Raw genomic sequence first — 21,072 nt, 5'->3', positions numbered from 1 at the left:
TTTCACTTTCATCAACAGGCTTTTTAGTTCCTCTTCACTTTCTGCCATAAGGGTGGTGTCATCTGCATATCTGAGGTTATTGATATTTCTCCCGGCAATCTTGATTCCAGCTTGTGTTTCTTCCAGTCCAGCATTTCTCATGAGTTAAATAAGTAGGGTGATAATATACAGCCTTTACGTACTCCCTTTCCTATTTGGAACCAGTCTGTTGTTCCATGTCCAGTTCTAACTATTGCTTCCTGACCTGCATACAGATTTCTCAAGTGGCAGGTCAGGTGGTCTGGTATTCCCATCTCTCTCAGAATTTTCCACAGTTTATTGTGATCCACACAGTCAAAGGCTTTGGCAGAGTCAATAAAGCAGAAACAGATGTTTTTCTGGAACTCTCTTGCTTTTTCCATGATCCAGCGGATGTTGGTAATTTGATTTCTGGTTCCTCTGCCTTTTCTAAAACCATATCTAATGGTACAAAACAGCCCCGAAATAAAACTACGTACTGACAATCAATTAATCAAAGACAAAAAAAAAAGTAAAAGTGTCTCAGTCGTGTCTGACTGCGATAGAAGTACTGAATAGACATTTTTCCAAAGAGAAAATGCAGATGGACAAAAGGCACATGAAAAGATGCTCAAAATTGCTAATTATCAGAGAAATGTAAATCAAAACTATAATGAGACATCACCTCACGCCTGTCAGAATAGTTATCATCAACAAGAAAACAAATAACAAATGTTGGTGAGGATGTGCAGAAAAGGGAAGCCTAGCACACTGTTGGTAGAAATGTAAATTGGTATAGCCACTGTGAAAAACAGTATGGAGGTTTCTCAAATATTAAAAACAGAGTTGGGCCTCCCTGGTGGCTCAGTGGTGAAAAACCTGCCTGCCAATGCAGAAGACATGGGTTTGATCCCTGATCTGCAAAGATTCCACGCGTCATGGAGCAGCTGGGCCCCTGTGCCCCAGCTACTGAGCCTGTGCTCTAGAGCCCAAGAGCCACAACTACTGAAGCCCGAGCACCTAGAGCCTGTGCTCCACAACAAGAGAGACTGCTGCAGGGAAGCCCACACACCACAACTAGAGAGCAGCCCCGTTCACTACACCTAGAGAAAAGCCTGCACAGCCAAAAATAAATAAACACGTACATAAAATTTATTAACTTGTGTATTATCATATATGAAATACAGCGCCAGTCCAGATTTGATGCATGACACAGGGTGCTCAGGGCTGGTGCACTGGGATGACCCTGAGGGATGGGAATCAGGATGGGGAACACATGTAAACCCATGGCTGATTCATATCAATGTATGGCAAAAACCACTACAATATTGTAAAATAATTAGCCTTCAACTAAAATAAACAAATTAAATTTAAAAAATTATAAAGAAATAAAAATAGAGCTACCATATAATCCAGTAATTCCACCCCTAGATATATATATATCTTAAAAAAATAAAAACACTAATTCAAAAAGATACATGTTCATAACAGCATTACTTACAAAAGCCAAGACATGCAAGCAACCCAAGTGTCTAACACATGAACAGATAAAGATATGATCTATGTTATGTGTGCTTGTGTGTGTGAGAGAGGTATATACACATAACCACATATACTCACAATGGAATACCTACTTATCTATAAAAGGCGAAACTTAAGAGAACATTATGCCCAGTAAAATGTGTTAGAAAAGATAAACAATGTTAAGATATCACTAGTATATGGCATCTAAAAAATACAAGAAACTAGTGAATATAATAAAAAACAAGGAGGTTGGCTCACAAATATAACAGAGAACAAACTAGTGGTTACCAGTGGGGAGCGGAAAGGAGGAGGGAAATACAGTGGCAGGGGAGTAAGAGATACAAACTATTAAGTATAAAGCGAAGATATATTATACAACACAGGGAATAGAGCCAATACTTTATAATAACAATAAACGGCATATAACACTTAAAATTGCGAATCACTATATTGTACATGTGTAACCTATACAATACTGTATAGCAATTAAACTTCAATAAAAAAATAAAAATGATTATCCTTAAAAATGTATTCAGTGGAATATGGAATATAGATACCATACTGACTGCTACCCACCATCATCCACACATACCCCATAAACCACATAAAAAAACTCCTCTTCCTTTTATCCCTGAGCTTGTACTTTAAATTTTCTTACAAAATTTTATGATAATGTAAAAATGTTTTTATATCGGGTGTTCTCAGTGATCACTCTATCATGTCTCTCCAAGAAATGTACGTCTTCAAATTGGTATTTAAATTGGCTTCCTGTATCCAGGTGTTTAAAAAAAATTCTCCTTGAGGTTATTTTAAGTACTACTGTACAACTGATGAAAATGCACATGCTTTGATAGCTTCTTAAAGGTAAAACTTTACTGGAAATCCATTTTTTGAAGAGATGAATGGAGTTTTAAAATATTAGTTTCAGTTCACTTCAGTTGCTCAGTCCTGTCTGACTCTTTGTGACTCCATGAACCTCAGCACGCCAGGCCTCCCTGTCCATCACTAACTCCCAGAGTTCACCCAAACTTATGTGCATCAAGTCGGTGATGCCACGCAGCCATCTCATCCTCTGTCATCCCCTTCTCCTCCCGCCCCCAATCCCTCCCAGCATCAGGGTCTTTTCCAATGAGTCAGCTCTTCACATCAGGTGGCCAAGGTGTCCTTTAGGATGGTCTCCTTTAGGATGGACCGGTTGGATCTCCTTGCAGTTCAAGGGACTCTCAAGAGTCTTCTCCAACACCACAGTTCAAAAGCATCAATTCTTCGGCACTCAGCTTTCTTCACAGTCCAACTCTTACATCAATACATAACCACAGGAAAAACCATAGCCTTGACTAGATGGACCTTTGTTGGCAAAGTAATGTCTCTGCTTTTTAATATGCTGTCTAGGTTGGTCACAACTTTCCTTCCAAGGAGTAAGTGTCTTTTAATTTCATGGCTGCAATCACCAACTGCAGTGATTTTGGAGCTCCAAAAAATAAAGTCTGACACTGTTTCCCCATCTATTTGCCATGAAGTGATGGGACCAGATGCTATGATCTTAGTTTTCTGAATGTTGAGCTTTAAGCCAACTTTTTCACTCTCCTCTTTCACTTTCACCAAAAGGCTTTTTAGTTCCTCTTCACTTTCTGCCATAAGGGTGGTGTCATCTGCATATCTGAGGTTATTGATATTTCTCCCGGCAATCTTGATTCTAGCTTGTGCTTCTTCCAGCCCGGCGTTTTCCATGATGTACTCTGCATGTAAATTAAATAAGCAGGGTGACAATATACAGCCTAGACATACTCGTTTTCCTATTTGGAACCAGTCTGTTGTTCCATGTCCAGTTCTAACTGTTGCTTCCTGACCTGCATATAGGTTTCTCAAGAGGCAGGTCAGGTGGTCTGGTACTCCCATCTCTTTCAGAATTTTACTTATCTTTAAATAGCATGACATTGCTAAAATGAGACAGTAGAAAGTCTATATTTTATAGACAGTATAAAGTCTATAAAGACTATAAAGTCTATATTCAGCATAAAGTCTATATTTTTTTCATCTTTATTGGATACAGATATTAAGAAATCTTGTTCATCTGTGTTCATTACAACCTCCCTGGAAATTTAATATTAAATTAAACTTAGTTTTTTAGGTATGATAAATACATTGTGATTATGTATTTTTTAAACACCTTTATTTTTTAGGGGTATATACATAAATATTTATAGATTAAAAAATGTCAGGGGAGGGAGTGAGAGAGGGAAATGAAGGAAAAGTTGTGACGGAAATAAGACTGGGCAAGAATTGCTGAGTTTAGTTGGTATATTACTTGCAAATTCACTGTCCATATGCTCCACCTTTCAATATGTTTAAATTTTTCCATAAGAAAAGTAAAAAAAAAATTAGAGCTGCTAATTTACCTTATTCAACTTATGGAAAATGTTTGCCGTAAGATACAACCAACAAATCCAGTCCTCACTGTCAAAACAACCTCCAAATGAAGGTTATTTTGTGTTAAGAGTTTGATCTCTTTGTTTCAATTAAAATAAATATGTTAACACGTGTTTCAAGGAATAATGTAAAAACTGCTGAGAAAAGTACACATATATTATAGGAAAGATTACTAAAAGCAGTCAAAATTAAAACAAGGTAATTTTGATAAAATTGATTTAACAACTTTCATAACAGGTTATAAGATAGTAAAGTAACATGTTTTTTATCTTTAATGAACTTAAAGCAATGCAATGTGAAGTACAGCTAAAATAATTTATAATATAGTAGTATGATAAAAATGTATTAGTTGATTAAATGTATGTGAATACTCAACTCTGGAATCTGGCTTTTTGGAGTAATTAAATAAAAGTAATCCATCCTTTCTAAAGGAGATCAGTCCTGGGTGTTCTTTGGAAGGAATGATGCTAAAGCTGAAACTCCAGTACTTTGGCCACCTCATGCAAAGAGCTGACTCATTGGAAAAGACCCTGATGCTGGGAGGGATTGGGGGCAGGAGGGAAAGGGGATGACAGAGGATGAGATGGCTGGGTGGAATCACCGACTCAATGGACATGAGTTTGAGTGAACTCTGGGAGTTGGTGATGGACAGGGAGTCCTGGTGTGCTGCGATTCATGGGGTTGCAAAGAGTCAGACACAACTGAGCAACTGAACTGAATCATAAAAATGAGAAATAATACCATTTATTTCTTATTTCTTTAGACATACCACATTTCCCCCATGAGTTTAATAAGGGAAAAAGGTATACACTACCAAAAATTATTTCACTCATGGAACCAACATGTAAGCTTATTTTCTATCAATACGAGAAAGAAAAGAATAAACGTTTCATAAGACAAAATAAGATATCTGACTTTAAATGGAATTTTCTTGATATGATTTGATAAAATAGATTTTAGCTACTATGTTACAACAAATGGGTACCAAAAATGAAATAAATTATGGAAAAGTTTTATCCATAGGTTTAGTGGTCCTTGAGAACATTCCAGTCACACCTGAAACAATCATGGTCATGATCCAAAACTACATTGGCATGAAAAGTACCTTCTTTCCATTTAATTATGTGTCTTAGGGACAAAGTACTAAGAATAGCTAAAAGGTTGGCTCTACTGAAATTGGCGTTTCTTATGGATACTCTCAGAGAAGGCAATGGCACCCCACTCTAGTACTCGTGCCTGGAAAATCCCATGGACTGAGAAGCCTGGAAGGCTGTAGTCCATGGGGTCGCTAAGAGTCGGACACGACTAAGCGACTTCACTTTCACTTTTCACTTTCATGCACTGGAGAAGGAAATGGCAACCCACTCCAGTGTTCTTGCCTGGAGAATCCCAGGGACGGGGAGCCTGATGGGCTGCCGTCTATTGGGGTCACACAGAATCGGACACGACTGAAGTGACTTAGCAGCAGCAGCAGCATGGATACTCTTTGCTATGCTCTCCCAGGACCCTCTCTCAGTAATTATTAGATTCTTTGACAGTAGTAAGGGAATGGAGGAGGCCAAGTTTTTTACAAAAGCTGTCATACTCCCACAACCCTTCTCTAGCACGCCTGAGTTCAGAACATCTTAAATGTGGATCAAAGTGCTCTTTTTGCTACTAAGCTTCATCTGAAGGTATTATGAAAGAGGAAAATCTGGAGATTCTATTAGTTTACCGTATCTGTATTTGGTGCTCTATGGGTTTTTACTCCCCTGGAAATGTACCATTTGTGAGATTTAGGAAGGGTAAGGAGTATGGTGTGCTAAGTCATTTCAGTCGTGTCTGACTCTTTGTGACCCTATGGACCATAGTCAGCCAGGCTCCTCTTACCATGGGATTCTCCAAGCAAGAATATTGGAGTGGGTTGCCATGCCCTCCTCCATGGGATCTTCCCAACCCAGAGATCAAACCCATGTCTCCTGAGGTTCCTGCATTGTAGGTGGTTTCTCTACTGCTGAGTCACTAGGGAAGCCTCAAGGAATATGGCATTCTTATATGAAAAAGAAGAAAGTTATTGTGATAATGGGTACATACTCAGGCTCATCAATTTTAGGTAGGAGTGCCTATGAAACCTGAGGATCTAACTGCTTAAATGATCTGTGTTTGCAAGTTCCTTTGCAAGTCTTCACTTATCATAAAAGTAAATAAACACAGCCCACTATACTGTGTTTCCAAAGATGGCCAGAGTATTTCCTATCCCACATACTCTTGTACATTTCAATTAAGACGTGCTCACATCAACAGGTAGAGTCCATAATCCTCAAATTCCCTAGAATATTAGCTAGTTCTTTGATTAGAATGCAGCAGTGATGCTGTTTTACTGCTAGGACTGGACCTTAAAGAGATCTCCAGCTTCTGTCTACACCGCTTGTATTGCTCCTTCTTGGAAAACAACCACTATGCTACGAGGAATTCTAAGCTAACCATGCTGGAGCACCACCAAGGCCCCCTGTAATGAGAACAATGGTAATGGCTGTACATAACTGAAGGCAAGAATACAAACTTGGAAGACCAAGAGCACAATCTTGGAAGACCAAGATTCAAATGCCAAATCTGCCATTTATTTATATATTGCGATGGTCACTTACCCTTTGAATTACCTGGCTCCTTGAGCTACATAGCTATCTGTTGTGAGAAAAACATGAGACAGTCCATGCAAACTGCCAACTCCAGAGTTACTAAGTAGTTATTTAAAAATACAAATAGGCTTGTTTGAGATTTTCTTTCTTCTCATTGCTCCCCATCCAACCCCAAGCCTTACAGAGCACAGTAAGTTGTACAACCTGAAGTACGCCTCCTCAGGAGGGGCATGGTGCACAGTTGGATACATGAGAGAAGAGTGGGAAAAGAAGCATCTCTGGAGAACAGAATCACTCTGGTAAATAATTGATGGGTTATTCATTTACTCTTGGACCTCTATTAGAATCAAAGGTGTGGGACGGACCAGATAAATCTTTAGGACCTCTAAGAAACAGCATCTTACATTCGTAAAAGAGAACGTGGAGATTTCTTTGAGCCATATCCTTACTTTGCCCAAAAGTTCCTACGTCCATAGGGTAATATTATACCTGAGAGAAATCCTAGGTGAGGGAAACGGAAGAGTTGGAAGTCTGAGGAGAACCACAGGCTCCCATCTCTACTCAGGACTACTATGGAACTCAGGGAACTGCATGAAGCTCAGAGCCTAGGCCTCCAGACTGTTAAAAACCAAGTACCTGTAGGGCATTCTCAACAGCATATGCATACTTAAATCATGCAACAGGACGCTAATGAAAGAGGACTTAACCTGCAGTTTCAGGAATTACAAATTATTTTGATTCACTTTAACCTAAATTTGAAATGATAATATATACCAAGCTTACTCAAAATTTGCTCTATACATAAGCTGCTCTAACTGTGCTCGTTACATATGCAACAAGTAATAAGTAAAAGAAAATGCTTTCATCTCAAAGAAGGAAACACATTTTTTGATATATGTTAATAGAAATATGTTGAATTCAAAACACTTTTAAATTCATCAATATTCATGAACTATTATTGTTGAATTTACTCACACAGAAACTCAAAAGAAGCTCTTTTTCTGAAAGATTACTACAAAGGAAACACATCTAAAAAATGTAATATTTAACTAAAAACAGTGAGTAAATCTTAAGACTAACATCTTAAATTCGCTTAGAAGAAATCAAAAGTTCACTTAACACACAACACTGCCAACCAGAACATAAAACAAAGCAGTATGATAAATCACCAGGGAATCAGGGGTCATTTAACTGACTCCCCAAAGCTTCTGATAGGACTCCAGGAAATAAAATTATGGATCCTTCAGTAACATGTCACTGGAAATAATGACAGCATGTACAATTCTAAGGCATCAGGCTAAAGCTCTTCACTATTTCTGTGGCTTAGTTTTGAGAGGAAAGAAAAAAAAAAAAAGGTCTAGAAGAGAAAAGAGAGAATTAGTGAATTCATCTCCAACAGCAAAGTTTCTTTAGGAAAAGAGAAAAGTTAGAAAACCGATGCTCTGTTTCTATGCAAATACCAATAAAAAACTTATTTCTCAAGTCCTAATAGATTTCTTTAAACAACGATGTTCAAAATACAAACGGTGTATAAGGTGAGAAAGAGAAGGGGCTGGTAGGGGAATTCTAAGAAAATATGAATCATATCAGAGCTAGCTTTTCTGTTAGGATTATGAGTATTGATGCTGATAATAAAGTTAAAAGCTCTCTTGAGAGCTTTTACTTGGTTTCCTTTTGTGTTATAAATCTCTTAATTTTCATATTTTTTTCTAAATAATAGATTTACATGAAAAATATATTATTTCATTAAGATAAATATTGGCAGTATTTTCTGTAATGCTCCAGCAAGCAAACAAAATCAGCAGTAAAAATGAATGGTGATTTAATAAATCAGTCATTGATTATAATGTGAGAAGATTACACGGTTACATACAAAAAAGAGATTTCTGAATTGAGATTAAATACCTATATTTAAATAGAAGATAGTTTTTTCTGCTAATGGAGGAAAAATATCCACCCACATAACTAAGTTAGAAATGGCTGCTTCCAGTGCCATTAATATTTCATTCAAAATATTCAAGCAGATGCTTGTGAAGTAAAGAGTATGGCAAAAGTCTGTCACATACCTACATTAATATTCCCAGGTGTACACCTTGGGCCTGACCCAGTTATGTGTTTGAATTCTGTATATGAATCATAGAAAATCTGAACAGACCAACATTACATTTGGCTTTGATTAAAATCACAGGTTCAAGTGTTTTCACGTCAGTACTAAAAACAACATTCTGAACGCTTATGCAACATCAGTTTCAAATACCCTTTTACAGAAAATGCTCAATAACGATAACCTCACATCATTGCACAAGCTGCTCTAACACTTAATAGCTAGGTGTTATTTCTAAATAATGTGGCACATTATTACATTATTTCAAGTCATTATGAAGTGAGGTGGAGGGGCAAACTGAAGCCTCACCTTTGCACATTTAACATAGGAGATTTAGCACCATTTCTGTCCTTATCAGATAACCCCACTGTACCAAGTAAAAGGGATTCTTCTACCTATCTCTGTTGCTGGCTTAGACTGACCACCTGCATGCTTAGTCCAGATCATGTTAGTTTTATCCGTGGGCAGTCTCCTTTTTCCATGTTCCATGCCTATACTGGGCCACTTACAGCCGTGGGCTTTTCAGCACAATCCCATGGGAATACTTAGCGCTCTATCCAAAGATCACTGCAAAATTTTCCAGAAGTTTAGGTTCGAGTCAAATTTGATTAAGATAATCTTGGGGTCAGGCATAAATAAGCACAATATTTAAGCTGCAAAAGGTAGATTAGGTTTCTTGATAGATAGGAGTGCACTGCCAAACTGAAGTCACACAAATAGTCCAAAATGTTAATACCAATGGCTTTTTAACTTATGCACCTAATCATATGTCTATAAATTATAAAATGGATATGACTAAATACATATATCTTATTTTAGTAACATATTAATGCTTGCCCCAATACAGAAATCTTCAGCTTTCTTTTGTCTAAATCATGATAATGCTAGCTATAGTCATCCTAACAATGCTCTTGACAGAAATTCTTTGCTGCCAATTTACATAACTTCATTTTAAAAGGTCGTATCAGGACAAATCTTGGACACAAACTTGTTACCTATAATAGGGTTAGCCACTATTGTTTAATCTGTAACTGAAGTTTAAATGATAAATATCTTGAAACAGCAGAGTACTACTCCAGTATACTGTAGTATATCAGAGTATAATGTGTAAAAGAGTAAAAGTGAATATATGTTCAGGCAGAATAAGTTTTTAAAGAAGCATCAGAGGACAAAAACACTATGTAGAATTCAGAACAAATAAATAATTTCTGACATTATCACATAATATCCAGGTAGTTATTTTTTTCTAGGCAGTTGTTATTTTTCAATTATCTACAATAACTGTTTCATAAGTTTAAATTTCATAAGGTCAAGCCATATCATATTAAAGATATTCCAAGTATTTCTGTCACTAAAATGGAGACTGTCATAAAATAACAGATTGCCATAAAATACACCAGACCAGAAATCACCACCACATTTTCCATCACACGCCTACCCAAGGTAAACAGGCAGGGAATGGCCTGTGGCTCCCACGCCACACACACACTCAGTGCCTCTCAGGCGCGGCTGCAGAGGCAAAGCAAGAGCCACATTCGGTTGCTCTCTTGAGCAGTGTGCTCTTCCAGACAGTTTTCAAAGTTTGAGGAGAAAAACGGGTTTCTCATTAAAGAGTCACAGTAAGTCTTTAAAAGGTCACTATGACTAGCATAAAAACACTCATATTCTTTATTCTTTACTGAGAACTTTAAAAGAAAAGGGACAGAAAATGTGATCGTTTCGTCTCAGAATAGCTCAAATTTCCACAATTTACTCATCTTTGTGCCTGTGAATCTAATTTTGAAAACTAATCATAAAAATACATTACTTCTCCAAAACACAGAAGGAAAATTCATTAGATTTATAGTACCTGGGAAGACAAATTGATAAAGATGGTTCCCTGCACTTGCTGGAAAGTGAACAAAAAAAAAGTATTCTGTACTCTTAAAATGTGTACTTCATCAAATATAGAAAACATTAACCAAGTTGAAGGTATCTCATGAAAAGTATCTTGCTATCATCAATTCTTGTGTTAGGAGGACAGTGCTATTCAAATCCAGAGGAACTATAATGGAAATCTTCAAATCACAAGGTAACAGGCAGTTTTCCCTAAGAGTGGCATTCTTGGATATACACAAGCACACATACTGGTCAAGGATAGACTATACATGGAAAAGTTTCCAGAGCTTAGAGAGAAATGTTTACATTTTCAGGCAATTATTAATTGTTCTTTGAACACAGAAGGAACAAGGCTTATCAGTAAACATATGGGAGTTAACATGAGTAAGGTGGAAAATCAATCAAGATGGCAGCTATCCATAGTATTCAGATTAAATCTTTCCATTTCTAAGAACATCTTATGAACCAATATTTAAATGGGGACTTGCAAAGTTCATATCTCTAATTTCCAGAGGGATAAAATGATTAAACTGGCTCTACACAGAAACCAGTGACAGATCAAATCCATACTGTTTGAGGAAATTTATATGTTGACCAAATGTCCTTTTAAAAATTAAGGTCTCCAATAAGATAGGGTTTCCTCCCCAATGGTAAAAGCAATCAGTTCATACAGACACACAGTCCCTCTATCACCAACATGTACAATTAATTACATGGTTATAATCATATTTACTCACTTTCCTAATAGTATCTGTGGCTGGCTGGATTCATTTGTGATACCAAATATATCAGGAATTAAGTCACCATTGAAGCTGAAAAGAAAACATTAAAAACATTAAGCAGCTATTCTATTAAATTCTCACTTCCAATTTAATTAGAAAAAAAACTTTGCGTAGGTGTGGTAAACATACAACAGTATCTGTTGCCTAGTCAATTGAATGTCAGAAGTGACGAGTTTAACTTTTGTTAGTGGACCCTCTAGCCACCTTGGCACTAAAAATGTGTTTCAGATGGCCCAGCTCCACAGACGACAGGGCCTGTAAGACACTCTTGAGCGCTAGCAAAAGAGCACAGACTATCAGTGACACACAATGGACATGCAGTATGAGCAAGAAATAAACTTCTGTTGTGAGATTTTGGTGTTGTCTGTAGCCTCTGCATAGTCTAGCCTATCTCTGAGTAACAAGGAGACTAATTTCAGAATCATGACCCTCCTCCTTATTTAGTCAGATGGGCTTAGGGGAAATAACCCACAAAAGTAATCCCTAAGATGGTGTAAAAATTTATACTAGCCATTGAATATTTTAACAACAATGAAAAAACACCTAATTATAAAATAAATCAAGCTGAGAACCTTTCAAAGATTAATCCATGGATTAAAGTTCAAACTTCTAATAGTCACTGACCTATTGATGTACAACTATGATTTTAAAACCTGTACAAAAGGCAGCACTGGAAGCAAGAATGTGGCTGTACATTGTTTAGTCCCCAAGACAGTATCTATATCATTATCAGAATCCTAACAGCTATTTGAATTAACCTTATGTTGGTACAGGAGTCTATTTCAAGGAGATAAATGATAATACTAAGCAAGAGCTGTAAAAAAGGACAAAGTTTTTCCTTAATATAGAAATAGTTCTAAGTCACTAGAGGAAATCCTCTACCCTTCATATCTGCCAATCAACCACTAACAGTTTTATTCAAAAACAGTTATCTTAGTTCTCTGAATAATGACATGGCTAGGATCAATAAAGATCCATCATGGACACATTCAAAGCTATTACCAAAAAGACAAATCTCTTTCTTTTTCCAAAATAATGAATTTCATTTTTCTCTTTCTTCCATCATGGCAAGTAAATATCATATAATTAAGAGGGCAGGCCCCTATCAGCTTTAAAGGGAGAATGAACACAGAGCCAATACGAATGAGCAAAGTAGTTTCCTACGTGAAAGATTTTATGTTTCTAACTTTAAAATCACCTAAAGGGAAGCAAGCACATACTTACTCCATAATTAGTGGTTCATCTTGGAAAGTCCTATTGAGTATGGTCATATTGCTAGGATCTGTAAAAGAAAAGAAAATACATAAATGAACAGGCATTTTATATTTTTATATCTGCACTCAGGGACGAGAATAATCTTTCACTTTTTCCAAGATTCATCTCTAACTAATTCCAACTTTCACCATTAATCACTAATGAGACACTATAACTTAAGTGGACATCAAGTTTTTAAAGATAAACTATTGGGAAAGTCTATGGGCTTCCCTGATGGCTTAGATAGTAAAGAATCTGTCTGCAATATGGGAGACATAAGTTCAATCCCTGGGTATGGAAGATCCCTGCAGAAGGGAATGGCAACTGAGTCCAGTATTCTCACCTGGAGAACTGCCTGGACACAGGAGCCTGGCAGGCTGCAGTCCACGGGGTCGCAGCGCTGGACACGACTGAGAGACTACCACTTTCATTTCATACTACAGTGAAGATATCAGCACTATAATAACTTCCTTTTGAGTCTTCATTCTGCAAATCTCTTACATGAGTCTTCTTTATATACGGTTTACCACTAGAGCAACTGTCAATTAAGACTTTGCTGTAAAGAACCCAATATGTGCAAAACTACTTGATTCTAAAATGTCCATGCTCTCCTCTCCTCAGTCCTTGAAATCTGGTTCTATGAAAAAATTTGCCCATTCAGGTGTAATTAACTGGTTTTTCAGATAAGATTTGAAGATTCATGGGAAGATAGGGTAGACTGTCTTGCCTGGAGAATCACATGGACAACAAGCCTGGGGAGCTATAGTCCACAGGGTCGCAAAGAGTTGGACATGACTGAAGCGACTTAGCACGCACGCATGGTAGACAGACTCTCAACCTTTAACCTTTTTGTGCTTTCCTGTACTGGGGAGACCAGAAACCAAAAACAGCATTTCTCAGACATCCTTGCATCTAAGATTCTGAATAAAATGTAAGCCCTGCTAATTAGATACACTACGGGTTTTGCAAGGCAGGAATGGCGTGAAGGCTGTGTTCCTGCCATTTCTGTCTTAAATGTCTGATCACTGAATTCTAAGTACTGAGGGAGCACTTGTTGTGCAACTGACTGCTTTCTGATGGTAAAAGGGCAGTAGCTTCTTCAAAGGCTTTGAGAATTGTTCCTGAAAGTTCAACTTAGTGTGTGTTCTTCAGCCAACCCAATAACTCTGTAAAGCATAAAAACCTTTTAATAAATCTCTCTTCCTTAAGCTAACAAGAATGGATTTTGTTCCCTGGAGTTGACTGCAGATCACTTCTAGGTTGAAAAAGGAGAATCAGAAAACAGACTTTTAAGAAGATTTTTAGAGACAATTACTGACACACAAGAACTGTATTTTTGAACTAATTTTTGAACATTATTTTTGTTACATTTACCTAAGAATACCAGGCATGTTTTTCCTTTAATATCCAGTGACAAATATTAAAGACACTTAAAACAAATTCACCTAATGTTTGATTCTGTCCCCAGAAGATAACAGCTCCTAATTCACCACTGGCATGATTTTTGGGAAGATACGTCAGAAGGACATCCATTTGTGAATCTCCATCATAATCCCCTGGGACTACACTGGTTATCAATGCACTGTAATTACTAAACAAACAAACAAACATTTTAATAAACAAACATTCCAGTAGGGCTATAATAGAAAAGGACACTTTTATACTATGCAAAAATATTTTCAATGCAAAATACAAAAATTTACAGAACTGATTAATTTCATTGTCTTCTTTAATAGCTTATCATCCTTCATGTATGTAGGTTTCCTTGGACTATGAAAGAATTCAGGATGAATGCAGACAGTCTTAAGAAATGAGAAAAAGCTGAAATATTTATTAAGAGGAAGTGCAGTTCTATGTGTAAGCACTGACTTAGTCCTTTCGCCTAGTTCTTCTGTCAGAGATACCAGGACCCATGAATGGTGTTTACACAAACCGAGGCTGATTATCAACTGTTAAAGCACCAATGAGTAGCACTGTCATTTTATACAAGATATTATTTAAAAATTACTTAATTTTGGATTTCAATGCAGATTTGAAATAATCATTTTATTTCTGAAAGGTCTTCAAGATTCATAATGAAAAATATGTTCCTTTTGACCAAACCTGGCAATAAACTATCAAGACATACATACCTAGTTCTACATCTTTAATAATAAAATATTCTAGAATGGCTTATATTAACCTTGAAAAATTTTAAAAAGACATTCTGGAGTGTGGTCATAATGTTGTTTGAGTGACTCAACCAAAAATTAGGCCTTAAATTCAATTTACATTTAATTCTACTTAAGAACAAATAGCAAGACAGTTTCCAAATAGTCTATGAATAATTATTTTCTAAATGACATCATGAATATAAAAAATTTGTAACAGGTTTTACTTAGGGTGAAATGAGGAAAATACTGATAATTATAAGATTTAGAAAAAATATATAATAATAGCTTTATTTTAATGCAGCTACTTACTATGTCTCAGATATTATATCAAGTGCTTAACAGCTACTATTATTATCTGATAATCTCCATTACCTGAAATAGGTCTTGTTCTTCTTATTGAATAGACCAAGAAACTGAGGTTTGGAGCAATTAAGTTGCTTTCTGAGTTAAAGAGCTACTTAAATGGAATAGCTGGAATTCAAATTCAGTTGTGTTGTCCTCTAAAATGGATTCTCATTATGATAAAATACTTTTTGTGATGCCAGTTTCCTCAAAGTATTCTGAAAACACTTTAAGCTTTCCCTGAAAAATAGCTGGTCTTTAAAACTGATGACACTGTAACTGCACATGCTGCTATGCGGCAAGCTGTATGTAAGTGCACAGCCCTGTTGTGCACCTGTGTATATACGATGTGCAGTCATGCATACGCTGCACATACTTGACAGGAACACTTGTTCAAATAAATCCATGATTTACAGTCAAAAGCTACCCTGAAATAGACAGGAATACATTACAAAGGACTAGATGGGAACTTATCCTAACCAGTTTTATTCCTAAAATTGACTTATGGCTCTAAAAATAGGAATTTGAACTTTAAAAAATAACAGATTGTGATATACACTGATCTCTTTTTTCAAAGAACCCACTAAAATGATACAGAATGAAATTTGTTTTTTTTTAAGTATAACCCTCAAAGACAAAGAGATCATGAAAGGACACAGCAGATGGAGAGATGCTAATTGACTTAACAGGGCGCAAGGAAACAAGAGCTGACCCTTGAAGAATACGTGGGGTTAAGGACACTGGCCAGCTGCAGTTGAAAATCCACAGATAACTTTGCAATTGGTCCTCCACACCCTCGGTTCCGTGCTCACAGATTCAACCAACTGTGGACAGCATAGTATTGCAGTACAGATTTAGTGGAAAAAATATATGTATAAGTGGATCTGTGTGTTTCAGACCCATATCATTCAATGGTCAACTGTATAGCTTACATACACTTTAGCTTGAAGTGCTTAGAGAAAAGGCTCAAGAAGCTTTTCGCCTTGAAGAACCTTTGAAAAGCTTAGAATGTAGAGTCATCAGAAATACCAGATGACAAAAATAAAGCATAAGGCTGAAAAGAGATTTAACTGAAGGTCTGTGATGGTTCCTTTTCCCTCTTTCTCAACAAGGCATCAACTAGTTTATTTCTGGAAAGTTTCAGATGTCAGAGATTTAAGTTGCAGGAGATGGTAAGATATTGGTCTAAGGCTAAAAACAGGGAGTTAATGGAAAGTCAACAAAAGGAATAGATGGACCTTTGATCCCTGCTCTGCCAAATCCCTAGGATGCCCGTCAGTCAGGAACATATCCACAGGGCAAGAGACAAATCCCACCATGAAGAGTTTCCAATGAGTTCTTTAGTACTTTATTCTTAATAAAGTTCAATAAAGAGCTACCTGCCTTTTAAAGAAAACTGAATATTAAAGACAGCCAAACAAACAGCAATAAAGAATCTGAAAAAAACAAACAGATAATAGTGAACAAAACAAAGCTTCAAAACTATACTTAAGGACATGAGAAGAAAATATATCCATTAAAAAAAAAAAAAAAAGAACAGCATGCTAAGACAAAAGAATAATAAGAGAGCAAAGAAAACTTCTTGGAGATTAAGAAGTATAACAGACGGCCTTTCCTGGATCCGAGGCAGCCCACAGTCTGCCTATGGATTGTGTTTCCCCCCTGAATAAACCTTCTTGCACTTCAAGTGACAGCTAACATAAAAATATCCAATAAAAGGCCCAAGATAAAATTAAGAATTCCTGGGTGGGAGGAAACCCACAAAATGACAGACACAAATGAAATAAAGAAATAAAGGATGGAGTTAGGCAATCCAGTAACCAACTAGAAAGGATTTCTTAAAGAGAAAACAAAAACATAATCAGAGAAATAAGAACATTTCAAAAATCTCCCAGGTATAACACACTTGAAGGGGCCCACCTACTGCCCAGAATAATAAAAGAAAAACAGTCTATACCAATACATACTATGAAATTTCAGAAAAAAGGGATAAAGAAGACACCCTAATAGCTTCTAAAATTAAAAATAAAACAAGCTATATTTGAATGATTAGGAAAAAGAACAGCAATGGATTTATAGGTCAATTGAAGAGTGAATAGAAAAAGGTTTTGGAAATGGAAGGACATACCCATTTTCAAACTTCTAGAAGGATACACTCCAGTGAAGTAAATGAAGAAGCAAAGAACAAAATGGTACACGATCTAAGAAATAGGGATCAAACAAAGAATAACAAAGGGAAAAATCTCCAAACAGTGACTTTGAAGAAGGCGTAGGGCATGAGAGTTCAGATTGGGAAGGAGTGCAACAATGCAAATTCTTTACTTTCTGAGCCACTAGGAAAGCCCCGAAACATGGAAATAAACACCAAAACAGCTCAAAGTTTTAAATGTGGTTGTATTTGAGAGAGGAACAGAGGAGTAGGGGAAAAATCAGTGAAGGACAGTTATTTTTTGAAAAGTATACTAAATAAATACAAGAATTTCTAAATTTGTAAGTATATAAAATGGCATTAATCGAAAAAAAAGAGAAATTAATTGGGATTAAAAAAAACCAAAAAAAACCCACTCTGTGGAACCCAAGTCTTTAACAGCCCATAAACTGCCTTAACTTCTAATCTTCCATGTTTGAATTTAAGTTAAATATTAAAGAATTTCAGGACTCATTAGGCCATATGGGAACTTCTTAAATTTTTGGAACAGTTTCTGAAGTAATATCTGATCTTTCTACATACCAATTCATCCTGCACATGACTTACAAGTAAATCAGACAACTTAAAATACCGTTTTCATCATCTTTCCTTCAGACAAGAACCTGTAATGATTTTCCATTTTTCATGGGATTGAGGTCAATTCTGATATTTATGATGGTTTAGTCTGACTTGATCTCATCTTCCTAGTCCATCTCTCTCCAAAGTGTACCCTCTACTTCTGTCAGGCAAATCTTTTCATCTTTTCTTCACAACATACTGTTTTTTACTGCCATCTCTTGTTAATGTTGTATCCTGAAAACTGAAAGCCCTCAGCTAAATTTTACCTATTTTAAGGTCAAGCTCAAGTTCCATAACTTTCTAGAAGCTGCCATTTTAGCCTGCACTGACTCATCTCCTTCCAGACAGCGATTCAATCCTTGCTTCTTGTAATTTCAAAACTGTTGGCTCACTTTGAATGAGTCACTGTGTTTCATGCAAAGCCAGTCATATATGTGTATATATATAAAAACAGGGCTATTATTTGAAAACTTAAAAAATTCAGTTTGATTGGAATTTCCTCAAAAGTAACCAGTTAGTCCCCTAGCAGTCACCACCTACCAGTCAATAAAGGAAAAAATTAAAACAGAAGTCACTGACCCCATAGCAAACTCTTTCAGATCGCAAAGTTGACCTGAAGAGCCTGTGAGCAGGCTGTTCCCACAGGCACACTCAGGATGAGGGACAATCCCTAAGACATTTAAGAAAGCATATCAGATCACAAGGGTCTGAAAGGTGCTTATGTAGGAACAGACCTGGATCCACTCAAAATTATTTATATTTTAACTTTAAATTTTTGTATGTTAACTAATTTTCCTAACAAGTTACTTGCTTCATACCTCATAACTAGTGGTTTTCTATCATGACATCGTATTAGAGTAAAATTGATTTCAAAAACAATGCAATTGGTTACTGCATGTTATTACAACAATGACAATTTTACAGAAACACACACATCTGTACTTACTTCAATGATACATTTACTTTGGGTTTAAAATAGGGTGCATTCTGGTCTGCCAAAAAGACGATTAAGTCATTTCCTAAAAGAGGCAAATATGTAACATTAGAGACACAGATGTATAGAACAGTCTTTTGGACTCTGTGGAAGAGGGAGGGGGTGATGATTTGGGAGAATGGCACTGAAACATGTATAATATCGTTTAAGAAACGAATCGCCAGTCCAGGTTCCATGCAGGATACAGGATGCTTGGGGCTGGTGCACTGGGATGACCCAGAGGGATGGTATGGGGAGGGAGGTGGGAGGCGGGTTCAGGATTGGGAACACGTGTACACCCGTGGCGGATTCGTGTTGATGTATGGCAAAACCAATACAATATTGTAAAGTAATTAGCCTCTAATTAAAATAAATAAATTAAAAAAAAAAGAAAAATGCTTCCCATTAAGACATCCAATCAGTGGTCACAAGAAGCTTTCTGGGCCTTGTTTTCAACAAGAAAACTTTTATTTTACTCCAGTTTGTCTGCCCTACCAAGGATGGTCCTATCACACTAACGGAATGGTGATTCCTTATACAACAAATTCAATATTCAAAGCAGCAGAGAAACTAGAAAGATGAACATGGAAAATAAACTTGGTCCTCCCTCCTCCTAGGAGTCAGATCAACTGACTTAAATTAGGAAGCATATAAAGAATATGCCTGTGTTAAGTCATACCCTACCCAAACATAACAACTCGACCTCTTATAAGGCTGTTTAGTTCACTGCACAGATGCGTCACACCGAGAACACAGTAACTTCTTACTGTAGGCATTTGACTAGTAACAAGGGTGTGATTTCATATTTAAGCAGAAAAAAACCTGAATCCTCCAAGACCAGTCCCTTCTGGCTCCTATAGATCCACCCCTCACCCCCCAGCCAAGCATTTCTGGCGTTCAGTGAGCACTCATTGGAACACACTTTTCAAACTGTTTAGCCAAACACATGTCATCTTTAAAGTTAAAGAGAGAGTCTCTCTCCACTTGGGATGGAGTAGCTATGGGTTAGGCAGTCTGCCCCCCTCCTGCAGTAAATGGAGTCATATAAAAATAGGGGAAATACCCAAAGTCCAAGGTCCACCAGAAGCTCTGGGATCCCAGAAAGGACTCCAAGAGATCTGGGCCAAGATCCTGTCAAGCTTTGTATAAGTGCTTCACTTCCTTCTTTCACAGCCTTGACCTTAAATAGAACCTGTTTTCTGGGTACTCAAGAATTCTGAGACCCTCTACTGCCCACTGTCAGCATCAAGATTTACCAAAAAATAGTTTAGTGATGGTTAAAGCGAAGAACTCCCAAGAACCTTAAGCTGGAAAATAAAGCAGAGATTTGGAAGAGGAGGGTGGTGGCCAAAGCAAGGAGGTCTTCCGCACACAAGACTAGGCAGCTCAGAATGGAGAAAAAGCTGCAGTTTGAGAATCCTCTTCTAAAGAGACACTGGGTTTATTTATTAGTGGTGCCTGCAAAATACGTGAGTTAATTGTGGAGTGTTTAGTTCTTGGGAAGGAAAAGTAGTTTCAAAGAAAGCTGGGACCCAGACAAAGGGAGTGAAGGGTGAATCAGATTAATTAGGAGGTAGGGAGAAGTTCTTTACCAGAGGAAATTATCAAGTTGCACCTTTTCCAGTTCATCAAAGAGGAAGGGAGACTGGAGGAAGTAAGGCAGATAGGAATGAAGGGGCCTTGAGAAGGAACGTACAGAAAGCTAGAAAGACTCCTGGGGATCAGGAAGGACTCAGGAAGGCAGGTGATTCTATGAAGGGGGCGGGGTGCCTGAGTGAAGGCCGCGGTCTTCTCTAGAAAACAAAACAAAAAAATTGGGGTGTTTCTAGTGCGGTCAAACTGGAGTGGTGAAGCCAAGATCCGGGTTTGGAAAAGACAGTTAAAAAAAAAGGTGGGGGGGGGGGGCGGTTGTCAAGGAAATTGGAGATAAAGGGAGAAAGATAGGGCTGCCACAGAAGGGCCGGGAAAAGCAGGAGAACCGGCCCCCCAGGCAAGGGGCGTGGGGAACATCGGGAGGGGCACGCGGACAGAGAGGGGCCAGGCAAGCACTGACTTTCCCGCAGCACGAAGAGGTCCGTCTGCTTGTCAGAGTTGAGGTCTCCGAAGGCTGCCAGGGTGCCCCAGGCCTCGGCCCCAAAGAGCTCGGCCGTGACGTTGTGCAGCGCCCGCGCCGGGACCGGCCCGACTCCCAGCAGCGCGAGCCTCCCAAGCAGCAGCGCCAGAAGCACCCAAGAGTCCGGCAGCCGGCTC

At 37.6% G+C, this 21,072-nt stretch overlaps 1 protein-coding gene across 1 annotated transcript in view; it reads right to left on the bottom strand.

Annotated features, from left to right (window-relative positions):
- ITFG1 (integrin alpha FG-GAP repeat containing 1) overlaps nt 1-21,072 on the bottom strand; it is a 302,948-nt gene that overhangs the window by 281,692 nt on the left and 184 nt on the right. The window contains exons 2-6 of the mRNA XM_010843982.1: nt 20,876-21,069; nt 18,796-18,868; nt 14,033-14,178; nt 12,558-12,615; nt 11,289-11,363 (exon numbers count right to left, since the gene is read on the bottom strand). Of these exons, the coding sequence (XP_010842284.1) occupies nt 11,289-11,363; nt 12,558-12,615; nt 14,033-14,178; nt 18,796-18,868; nt 20,876-21,069 (546 nt within the window). The remainder of the gene's footprint in view (nt 1-11,288; nt 11,364-12,557; nt 12,616-14,032; nt 14,179-18,795; nt 18,869-20,875; nt 21,070-21,072) is intronic.

This window comes from Bison bison, unplaced genomic scaffold (assembly GCF_000754665.1).
Source record: "Bison bison bison isolate TAMUID 2011002044 unplaced genomic scaffold, Bison_UMD1.0 scf7180017864192, whole genome shotgun sequence".
Taxonomy (NCBI): Eukaryota; Metazoa; Chordata; class Mammalia; order Artiodactyla; family Bovidae; genus Bison; species Bison bison.
Note: the sequence above shows the minus strand (reverse complement) of the source record. Positions and strands in the feature narration are given on the sequence as shown.